This window comes from Lepus europaeus, chromosome X (genome assembly GCF_033115175.1).
Source record: "Lepus europaeus isolate LE1 chromosome X, mLepTim1.pri, whole genome shotgun sequence".
NCBI classification, from domain to species: domain Eukaryota; kingdom Metazoa; phylum Chordata; class Mammalia; order Lagomorpha; family Leporidae; genus Lepus; species Lepus europaeus.
The window spans coordinates 47,223,620-47,235,518 of record NC_084850.1 but is presented as its reverse complement, the minus strand read 5'-3'; the positions used below and the strand labels follow the sequence as shown (position 1 = coordinate 47,235,518).

The following is an 11,899-nucleotide window of genomic DNA, read 5'->3' as shown; positions in this document are numbered from 1 at the left end:
TGCAGGTGCAGTTGCCCAAGCACTTGGGCCATCTTCTACTGCTTTCCCAGGCCATAGCTGGATCAGAAGTGGAACAGCCAGGACCCAAACCGGCGCCCATAGAAGATACCAGCACTGCAGGCAGCAGCTCTACCCGCTACACCACAGTGCCAGCCCCAGGATGGTAATTTATATTGCGTGTTAAAATAATGGCAACTACAGAAAACAAAAATTCCAAACAATTTTGTGTGTGTGTGTGTGTGTGTGTATTCAAACTTACACAAACATCTCTTAGGTAGCTGCAATATCTGAAGCATGACATGCACATCCAAAGTGAAGAATATAATGATTTTATTGAAAGTCAAAACATCAAACTTTTATAAATTTCACATAAACATGTAGCCATTTGAACGCATAAAAAGAGCCCCAAGGTGACAGATGTCTCATTATAAGTGGTCAAAATAAAGACAGGTGCATGTTAAGCCTTCAGCATTTCTTTTACCATCAAGTTTTTAAAATAAACTAGCTTTCCTAACATTTATTCTCACAAAAATCTGTTTCAAGCAAAAATAAATGATCCATTGGCTTCAGATTTTAATGGTTTATATTTAACCATATTTGGAATACTGTCACATTTATTCAAATGGAGGCATTTTCTGTGACTTTATTCTAAGTTCCCATATTCTGGTCCGTCTACAACTGCTAGTAGTGTGGAATGATTTATAAGTTGGTGTTTACATTATTGGAACGAGTTGGAACTATTCTATGGAGAAGTCAGATAAAAAAGCTTGCTTGGTTTGAGACATATTTGGAGATAAAAGACTTGGAACATGGCACTTGCTTTTTCTACAGTTTATATAAAACTAGATGGGCTCATAAGCAGTCACCCTAGCTCACATAACTAGGTTGGCCAGGTCCTGAATACAATGACTCTAGCTGCCTTCTACATGTGGTCAGAGAACTACATTGAGAAGATCCACTCATAGTTATGGAGACAGCCAGGAGCCTGTTCATTTCAAGAAAGTGTTTAGCCTTTGAAGGAGAGACTCCCCAAAATGAAATTTCAGGGAAGTATAGAATGAACAATCCCGCTCAAGGTTCAAGGCTGTCAGAATTATTTTCTGCATGCTGAGATGTTATTCACACATGTATAGACTACATGCAAATAATTCATTTTTTGTATTTCAGATTTTTTTGCAAAAGCAATTCTAGTTAATTATAATATATAGCAAAGCTTATCTATCTTTGGTTCTAGGTCTCAGAGATTTTTTTTTCCAAAAATAAATAGGCATAGCAATAAAAATAATTCAACTATCTTAAGAGAAAACTGAATATCTTATAAAAAGCAAAAAATATATAAGTGCTGTTTCTTAGACTTTTTTCTAATTATCTTGCTTAATATCTAATACCAGTGCAATTGTAATATTAAAATGACTGTGCACATTGTATTTACCTATACACCATAGAAACAAAAATATCATAAAACCAAATAGTACTTTCCCTTAAAAATCATTTATGCACTATGCATTCTAAAAATGTATGGAAAAGTAAATTGCTGAAATGCTGGCAAAATTGACTTTGAGAAAGCATAACCAAAGGAAGTGAAGATGTAATGATACCCACAGATCCCAGAGATAAAAATAAAAAAAACCACATTACTCAAAGTCTCCAGTTCTCAGAAATGTAGAGAATTTTCAGAGATTTTTCAAAGAAATAATATCTATGAAAGCATATTGTTATGATTTGGACTCTCAGGAGATTTAATGAGCTTCCTTTGTTAATGGTTTCCGTCTCTTTTCAAATAAGATTTTTGAATCAAATAATTCTCTTTCCCTATAGCCTAGAGATGGTCCTTTTAGATACTTTGCTTCTGCTGCTTTGTAATCTAACCCATCAACAGCTGAGATTGAACAAATAATTGCTTCTGGTAGAAGGACTTCCAGGATAAATTTAATTTTATCATGTTTTATGAGACTCATCATTTTTTCATCTACTTGATTGCAGACTCCTTGTAAATATTTCACCACTTCATCCAACTGATCGTCATCCTCAAAGTATGTTTCAATACAGGGCGAGAATCTCTTTGCATTCAAAAATGATTTCAGCCATCTGGATCCTTTTGTGCCATTTAAAATGGACTGAAGATGGTCTTCTGTTCCCTTTGCATTCACAATGAAGTCCACAAGGTTTTTGTTGGCTCGGTCTCGTGCAGCTTTCATTCGGTCAGGAAGAATTTTCTGGAAGGACATTTTCTTGGTCTGAGAAGTCACAGTCATGTGTTCCACAGCATCTTCATTATACAGCTTTGGAAATATATTCCGGAAGGTCTCCTGTTTGACTACTTTCCTAACTGGATAGCTAATATCAGCAGCATAATACTCAAAGAAAGAGCCTGCGAAAGAACCACAACCTATTCGAACTCTGTAGTCACAAATCAGTGAGATGCACCAGTCAATACTTTCACTGTAATCTTCCCTGGCTTTATCCACTAGTGTTTGCTTCTCTTTGCAGTCGAATTTCTTTAATCTTCTGAAGGATACTCTCACGCCTTTCTTTTCAGGAGTCATGTTTGCCTCAACAAAAAGCACACTTGCTTTCCTTTCTTTTCGCCTGATGCTTTTTACCACTGCTGGCCAATAAGGATATTTTTGATATTTAAACCAGACTATCATTCCTGTTTCAAAGGAACGTTTCTCGTATTGAAAAATGAAGCGTGGAAGTTCTTCTTCTTCCTCATCATCAGCTAATATGGAATCAATGATAGAATTTAGGTGCAATGACTTGTCAGAAGCCTGAAATTCCTCAAGATCATCAAAATCCAGTCTCTCAAGATTCCTTTCTCTATTTGCAACAAGTGAACAGGCAAGGGCAGGGTTAGGGGCACTAGCAGAGACCTGCTCTTCCCATGAACAACTCCCAGTGGATGTTGTAGCACCCACTTCAGATTCTACAGAAGGCTGATTCTGGCTGGGCTCTAAGCATGGATTCGGATTAGAAGGACCTTCACCTGGATCTTCAATATTCTCTGAGAAACTAGAACATTCAGAGGAAACAGGTAGGGGCCCTGGGCACACGTCTTGTGGCTCCTCTTTCAAAGCTTTGGGTGTAAAGACAGTATCTGATGGCAGATCTGGAAGACATTTCTCTTCTTTAGCATATACATCCTCCTCTTTGACTGTGGAATGAATGGGCATAAGTGAAATATCGATCTTTTTCTTGTCTTCTTTTTCATCTTCATCTTCTGAACGTGAAGGGAAAGTCTGGCCCCAGCTAGAGTCTAGCAATGGCTTTGTTTCCATTTCCCCTGGAATAATACTGCTGGTTGTGTGCACCTGTGATTTATCATCAGCCAGGGAATCATTCTCTGGAGATACTAACAAGGATGCCGGGTTTTCACTTTCCTCGAGGTATTTGGGTAAGTCTCCTTCCTGCTTCCGATACTTCTTCTGAGGCGGTGAATCGGACAGCTTTTGCGGCACATTTTCAGACAGGGTAGCAGTCTCCTCTTCACCTGAAATGCTTGCTTCACTCAAATTTGGTCTCTCATTCAGAATATCCAGTGCCACTTTAAGTGCTCTTCCATAGGCTGTCTCATCCCTAGGTGAAGCACCAGCCTCTGACTGCGCTGCTAGTGAGGAGGTAATGGCTTCAATCTGAGATTTGTTTAGGAGCTTTGTTTCTGTGCTATCTACTATAATTTTTTCTTCTAGTGAGAGTATTTGAACTTCTAGGGAAAATGTCTTTTTTCTCTTACTGTTTGGTGACGTTTCATAACTGGACAAAACCTTTGCTGGCCACAACTGGTCTTTCCAATTGCACAGGACATACTCAGCATCCATTATGATTTAGATCCGTGTACCGATTGCTTATTATCAGTGGTTGGGGTGGCTAGCTAACCCTGTCACTGCTAATGTAGGTGCTACCAAAAACAACACTCTCAACAAATGCTCTTTTGTTTTCTGACAACAAAAAGTTAGTTTGAAGGCACTGTTCTTCTCCACCTCAGTTTCCAAAAGGTACTTGAACACGTTGTTTGGGACAATCCTAGACAATACAGAAATAGAGGAAAGGAATACCATCAGCAAATAAAATTATTTTGTCAGATTAGGAGGTGAACAACTGCAGATAGAGAAGGGATAAAAGAGAATGTGAAGTGCAACATTGGTCAGAGGGGAAAAGGGGTGTGTGTAGGGGGTGGTGGGTAATAAGAACTAGAAATGCAGTTTTACAACATGTCAAAATCAAGAACTTGCCCTTATCACAGTGCTTGTTTGTGAAGCGGTGAATGTGTGCACATGCCAGCAGAAGTGGGAGAACTTGGGTGGGGGGCGGTGTCAGGGTCTAGTTATGTTATTGAATACTTTGGTACCTTTGTGCTCCCATGGGTATACTTAATGGCAGTGGCTCTCCAAATTTACCATGCATGAGACTCATTAGGAAGACTTGTTGAATCTCCAGGCTTCCTCCTAAGAATTTAATTCAGATCTGACTTGAACTCAAAATTAGTGAAATCAGCCAGTCCCCAAAAGACAAACATCATATGTTTTCTCTGATACGTGGTAGTTAATACAGAATACAAAAAAAAAATTGTATAAGACTGAAATGGACATCTTGTGACTTGATTGTTGTTTTTAGCCCTTGTGCATACTCCTGTTGGAACTGTGGTCTTTCTACTTTTTATTACTTGAATGCTACGGTTAGTGGTGCATTAAGCCTATGATTATAGAGTGGGCTGAAATTATGTTTTTGAAAAATTAAAGAAAAAAAGGAAGGAAGGAGGGGGGGATTGAGGGAGAGAGAGTGAAGTAGGGAGGGCAGTATGGTTATCTTCTTAACAGTGTACCTATGAAATCTATTCTTTTTATATTAATAAAAATTTTAAAAACCTGATAGAAAAGAAAAATAGGCAAAGCTACAACAACAAAACCAAAAATTTTTATATTTCTAATAAGTTCTCAAATGATTGTGGTGCTGCATGTCCAAGAACTTTTAAGAAGCACTGTTTTGCTGAACACACGATTTTATAATTTTAAGCTGCAAGTGCTTTGCTATTCACTCAAAAAAAGCAGACAAAGACTATAGAGTTTATATTTCCTAGACCCAGACAACATTATAATGACACTGCTTTTTAAGTTTATTAAAGCAGAAATCCAAATGAGTGCTATGACCACTTATTTTTTTAGAGTTATTTACTTATTTGAAAAGAAGAGAAAAGAGGAGGAGGAGGGGGAGAGAGAAAGGGAGGGAGAGAGACAGAGAGGGAGAAACAATCTCCCATCTGCTGATTCATTACCCAAATGGTCATAAGAGCCAGGTCTGTGCTAGGCCACAGCCAGGAGCCTGGAACTCTGCTGGTCTGCCAAATGGGTGGCAGGGGCCCAAGTACTTGGGTCATTTTTCAGTGGCTTTATGCATGCATTAGCAGGAAACTGGATCAGAAGATCAACCCAGACACAAACTGACACTCCAATATGGGAAGCTGGCACGTTGCAAGCACTGACTTAACCTGCTATGGCAAAACAACTGGCCCCTAAGGTCACTTACTGAATAGAGTAGTAATCAAAGAATGAAGAATCAGACCATTGGCTGAAACATCAGGGGAACTCCTATAGACCACCTAGCATGATTTCTTCACAATGATTTAATGTGTGAGACTCTTTATAAAAACTAGAAGTTATGAGTTTTAATCATAAAGTTATATAGTTGCAGAACAGAGAGTAAAATGAATCATACCCTATATTCCCAACCTAACATGATCTTAATACGCAAACATGGTCTTTAATTTAAAATGCTATGACTGGGCCAGCAATGTGGCACAGTAGGTTAAGTCACCACCTGTGATGCCAGTATCCCATATAAGCACCTGTATGAGTCCTGGCTACTCCACTTCCCATCCAGCTCCCTACTAATGTGCCTGGAAAGGCAACGGTTGATGGCCCAAGTGCTTGGGTTTCTGCCACGTACATGGGAGACCTGGATGCAGTTTCAAGTTCCACGCTTCAGCCTGGCCCAGCCCTGGCCACTGAGGCCACTGGGGGAAACCAGGTGATGAAAGATCTCTCTCTCTCTCTCTCTCTCTCTCTCTGTAACTCTTTCAAATAAATAAATAAATAAATAATTTTTAAAAATGCTGTGACTGTAGAAAAAGAGAAAAATACATTATCTCTCAGAACTGTTTCATAAGATGGGAAGAGTCTTACCCTTTGCCAGGGATTGTGGTAGCAGAGCCTTCGCCCCGTGTGGCCCTTCTGTGGGTACACAGTCTTTCTGGACCTCAGATGATATCACGTGCCAATTTCCCAGGTCACAAGTGTCTCTGATATTTTTCCTAAAGGAATACAGGGGAAAAACCATTTAAATGGAAAAGTGTAAAGAAATTTCCCTACCAAAACTCTAGCAGGGACTCCATTCACAAACATAGGAACAAGCTGAAACCTCACCCATGATATATATGCCCTGTTTGTTGTCCTTCTTGTCCTTACACTATAAATGCTTGCTGTGACACAATTATATGTAGTTCATCCTGAAATCATCACTCTCAGGAAAAGTATGAGAGAAGGGAAGTGTACTTATCTTGTGTCTACTATGAGGCAGGTTCTAGATTTTCGGTTTGAATCCTTACAGCAGTGGTAAGGTAGATTTTTTCTTCTTTATACATATATTTTAATAAACTAATAATTACACTGTTATGTATTATCTGATAGTCTAATAATATAAAATAAGTTCATTGCTTTGTTTACCTCTTCATAAAAAATGGTTGCCTGGCGAAAATGAAGGACATTTTGCAAGTGCCATCTTGTGACCAAACCTGAATTTCAGCCTGCACTTGAGTAAAGGCATAAACTCTATCACTAACCAGATCCTTGCTATTGGAGAAGGATGCGAATTACTTCCAGCCAGCCAGCAGCTTTCTCAGGCTTCTAGAATTCTCTATTCTAAACTTAAGGGTTTTGTTGTGTGAGACTGTAATATGATCATAATGTCTTAACTACAATATTTCTGATGATAAAAATATCCAACAGCCTATTAAAATTGAAAAGATACAGAAAGCAATATGAAGAAGAAAGTACAATGCTATGTAAAATATCCAGTACGAAGATTTTCTATATATCTTTCCAGATTTTTGGCATATATAGATGAATGTGTACCATTTCATAGTATCTTCAGATCCCACTCAAGGGCCTGCCTTGAACATCATTCTAAATGAAATATTTTCCAGGTGATTTTAAATAAGTTTCATTAAATAAGGGCTGTCCCAAGCTTATAACATCTAATTCGATGTTTTCCCTGAAGATATAAAAATGTATATATTAATAATTTTTAAAAATAGAGAACAGTAAAGCTATCCCTGTCTTCAACTCTACAAACAATCCTGTTGATAACTTTGCGGGTTATGCTTTTCCAAATTTGGTTACATATATTGTAGCAGTAGACATATGTTATACTAACACACATATTTGTGCTTATTCTTATACTAATACACATATTTATTATTTTACATGCTATTCTGTAATTTTCTTTGCTCAGTTTCTGAGATTTCTCTGACATTTTCAAGGCACTACATGGAGAGGTTCCTGCTTTAATTTACCAGATGCATTTAATGGCTGCACCATGCCATCTAATATCTTTCAAACTGCTCCTAGAAATAAATTAAATCATCTCTCTGCATCACTCTTAAACATAGACTACATAGACAAATGGGTTTTGCTGACCTCATCCTCATCTGTGGATTGAAAGAATGAATTGCAAGGAGGACACATGAATGGCTGTCCTTGACACAGCAACCAGGCTACCCATTTAATCAGGTCCAGGAAAATTGCCACTATTGGGAAAAGGCGGGGGTGGGGTGGGGGGTGGGAGCTTGTGTGTGTGTTGTGTGTCTATGAGCATTTCTGCATCTGGAACAAAATGGGTATACTGTTTCAGCTTCATTTTTGTTTCATGATTATAAAATTAATTATGAGGAAATCTACTCCAAAAATGCAGAAACAGGTTAAAAAAATTGAAGTAGCAACCTGACCATTCAGAAATGCTGAATGTTAATATGGGAACGGGAGATTTATTTTTCTCCAGAGTTTATTCCAATCATATATGTATACTTGTACATGCATATGTTACTGCAAGAGTCTTCATTCAACCTTATACTTGATCCCTTCTCCGGACACATCACGTGACACATACAGAGTCTTTCTATGCATCAATCCATTTATAGAAATATGTCCTCTATGCTGCCAAATACTTCTACCAGTTATTTTTCTGTGTAAATTAATAATTGTTTAAAAATTCAAACAATAGCAGAATGTCTAGCAATACAAACATGGAATGCCAAGTCAATAAATTAGCATGAATGGCCCTCCTGCACTAAAGCCTTAAGTTAGAGGCTGTAATCTGATCACCCCTTCTCCCACTGTGGACTTATAAAGCACTGGGAGACAGAAAAATTCCAGAGGATTAATTCCTTCAAAATGCCAGCAATTCTCTCAAACCCACACATTGTTCTTACTGCTCCAAGACTGCCATCCCTATTTTTTCTCCTTTTACTCTGGGGCCCTGAGAAGTCACTAGAAAATAACCAAATTTAAGACAGCCATTACCTTGAAGCTTCTTGTCAGCTGCAGCCTGGTGAAAGCAGCTCCTCCCCCAAGACTGGTCAGGCACAGCTCCCTTCCAGCTGCTCAGAGCACGCTCCGCCCCCTGGCTGGGATGAAGAGCAGAAGTCCCCCCCGCCCCAAATTAGAGGTGGGAGAAATGCCAAGAGAAATCATTGCAGTGTTGTAAAAATGTTCCTTTTAAAAGAACTTTAAAGTGAAATGGCAACAAGTGTCTGTCTATTTTCCATTCAAACCCTAAGAGTGGGTGATTTCTTGAAGAAAGGAGGTAGCAAATCGCTTTCTCTTGTATTAAAAATCCAGATAAAATGTTCCCTACATGTATTGTTTTCTTGCCTTCTTTGGCATCTAATAGCTACAGCTGAATTTAAAACTCAGCTGGACAAAGCTCCATTAAAACAGTCCACTAATATTGGTTGGGACTGCACTAAATTGTGCATTATTAAAGGAGCACTGACTTTTTAGAATTCTCTTTTTTGTTTCCAGGGCATGGATGACTCTCCCTTTAATTAAGTCTTCCTTAAACCCTTCAGCAAAGTTCCAGATCCCTTTTCACCACGTGGTTATTTCTGACTAGAAGCTGAAAAGAATTGGTTTAGCAGGAAATAGCCATTTCACATGTCCTCATCAATAATCAATCATTCATTCTTCACGTATATACATGAATATACATGAAGAATGAATATATGTATACATGAACATACATATATATACATGAAGAACGTATATATATGTGCATTCTTCAGTGTATACATAAAGAATGAATTCATGTATATACATGAAGAATGTACATATATACATAAAGAATGTATATATATGAATTTTTGTACATATATACATAAAGAATGTATATATGAATTTATTCTTCATGTATACACATGAAGAATGTACATATATATTCATGAAGAACACACAACACACACACACACACACACCACTATATATATAATATATATATATATATATATAAAGAATATATATATAAAGAATGAATTGTCTTTCTGCCACAGGAAGTTTTCCATTTCAATCTTTCACAGACTTCTGTTATTTTTTATGCTGTTTTACAACCGTGCATCATATTTATAATGAATAGGACAGAAACGTCTATTTACTCACTCAATTTCACTGTTTGCATTTTTCCTCACTGGCAGAAGCCCAGCTGTATTCAAGGTAACAGTATCAGCTCCTATAACATAACTTTTCCCAGACTCCCTCACTGTAAGCCATGGCCATGTGATGGAAGTTCTTGCCAAAGAATGCAAGCAGAAATTGCTGTGAAAATCTAGAGAAAGCATTTGCCAAAGAGGATAAAAACCAGCTTAGACTTCTTTTCACTTTCCCCCTTTATTTTCCTTCCTACAATTTGACAGTGACAGAGTTTGGAAAGTCATTCCAGACTAAGAAGTGCCTTAAGAAAAGGATGTAGCTCACTAAGGATGGATGATCATGAACCACCTGAATAGTGGGACTACTTCATTACAATCTCCTGCATTTAATGGAATAACAATCTTACCTAGGTCATTGTATTTTCCAATCTTTTTATTTAATAGTAAAACAACATAGTTTATATTATAATCACCAAGAAAAGTAACATCATTGTAATAGATTTAATACTTCAAAGCTTCCAAAGTATTACTTTATAATCTAAGAAGCACTATCAGGCCAATGTATATATGGTTTTATTTAAATTAAGAGATTTCTTTCATTATGTATTTTATAATACATAAATAGTAGTTTCCATTCTGTCTTACCTCACATGTTTGGAAAAAGTCAAATGCATACAAAGTATGGTCACTACATTAAATACTATATAGTTTTTGTATTTATTTTTGTCTATTTTCTATATTGCACATAAGTCAGGAAATGTTATAATCACCTCACCAGTTTCCAAATAACATATAAAGGAAAAGATTAATTAAAGCATAATATTTTATATTCACTGCTTTGTAGAAGGAATTGGAGAATAACTGATAATAATAAATGCGAAAACTGTATTACTACAATGATGATAGGTTATATTATAGCTAAAATAATACCTCACATCTACAAAAATTTTCTATATACCAGGCACTGTTCTCAGTACTTGACATATTATCTCATTTAATAATTGCATGGCTGTTTCAAGGAGTAAAGGCCCACAACTGATTCATTCTATATAAGAAGAGTATTATTATTAAGAATAATGGCAATGATAATAGATGCCCAAAGTGATTTTTTTAAAATCATGTGCCAGGCACTCCAGAAAGTGCTCTATATACATCATCCCACTAGATTTTCACAAAATCTTATTAGACAGATACCATGGTTGAAAGTGTTCCCCAATGTTGATGTGTTGGAAACTTAATCTCCAATGCAACCGTGTTGAAAAATGAGACTTTAACATTTATTTATTTATAGAAAGGGACACACACACATACACAGAGACAGAGAGAGGGAGAGAACTCCTATTGACTCGCTCACTCCCCAAATGCCCTCACGGGCCCATCTGGGACTAGTCAGAAGGCTTGAACTTAATCCAGGTCTCCCACATGAACGGCAGGTACACAGCTACTTGAACCATCACCTGCTATCTCCCAGGATGCACATTAGCAGAAGTTTGAGTCAGGGGCTAGAGAAGGAGCCTGAAATCAAATTCCAGGCACTTTGCCATGAGATGTGGGTATTGTTTTAACTGTCATCTTAACGGTTAGGACAAATGACCACCCCAGGAGAAATGAGCTTGTTAAGAAGTGATTAGGACATGGGAATTCTGCTCTCATTAATGAATTAATGCTGCTATTGCAGAAGTGGGTTACTTATCAGGAGAGAGAGTTGCTGATGAAAGGATGAGTTAAGTGCCTCCCCACCCCCACACACATAAATGTCATGACTCCAGCAAGAAAGCCCTCATCAGAGGTGACTCTTCAACCTTGGACTTCCTAACCTCAAGAACCAAGAGCTAAATAAACTTCTAGTGTTTGTGAATCTCAGGCATTCTGACACTGCAACATAAAATAAAGTAAGACAGAAAATTAGTATCCAGAGGTGGGGTTCTTGTTATAAACAAATACTTGACAATGTGGAAGCAGGTTTGGAACAAGGTAACGGGTAGAGGCTGGATAAACTAAGAGGGATGGGCTAGAAAAATCTTAGGCTGCTGTGACTTGAGCATTAAATGGAGATTCTGGTGAGGGCTCAGGAGAGGAAGACAGCTGTGGGGAAAGTCTCAGTCTTAGAGATGACAAACATGGTCATGATCAGGATACCGGGAGAAGTATGGCCAGTAAAAGGCGTTCTGAGAAGATCTCGGACTGAAACGAAGAACAAGGTTT

At 37.7% G+C, this 11,899-nt stretch overlaps 1 protein-coding gene across 3 annotated transcripts in view; it reads right to left on the bottom strand.

The window, feature by feature from the left end:
• Window positions 1-385: 385 nt before the first annotated feature.
• PWWP3B (PWWP domain containing 3B) overlaps window positions 386-11,899 on the bottom strand; it is a 43,807-nt gene continuing 32,293 nt past the window's right edge. For 2 of the 3 annotated variants that reach the window (XM_062184138.1, XM_062184139.1), the window contains exons 3-5: window positions 8,574-8,677; window positions 6,180-6,307; window positions 386-4,023 (exon numbers count right to left, since the gene is read on the bottom strand). In XM_062184138.1, the coding sequence (XP_062040122.1) occupies window positions 1,740-3,818 (2,079 nt within the window). In that variant the 5' untranslated portion in view covers window positions 3,819-4,023; window positions 6,180-6,307; window positions 8,574-8,677 and the 3' untranslated portion in view covers window positions 386-1,739. The remainder of the gene's footprint in view (window positions 4,024-6,179; window positions 6,308-8,573; window positions 8,678-11,899) is intronic. The other variant, XM_062184140.1, reaches the window with a different exon arrangement.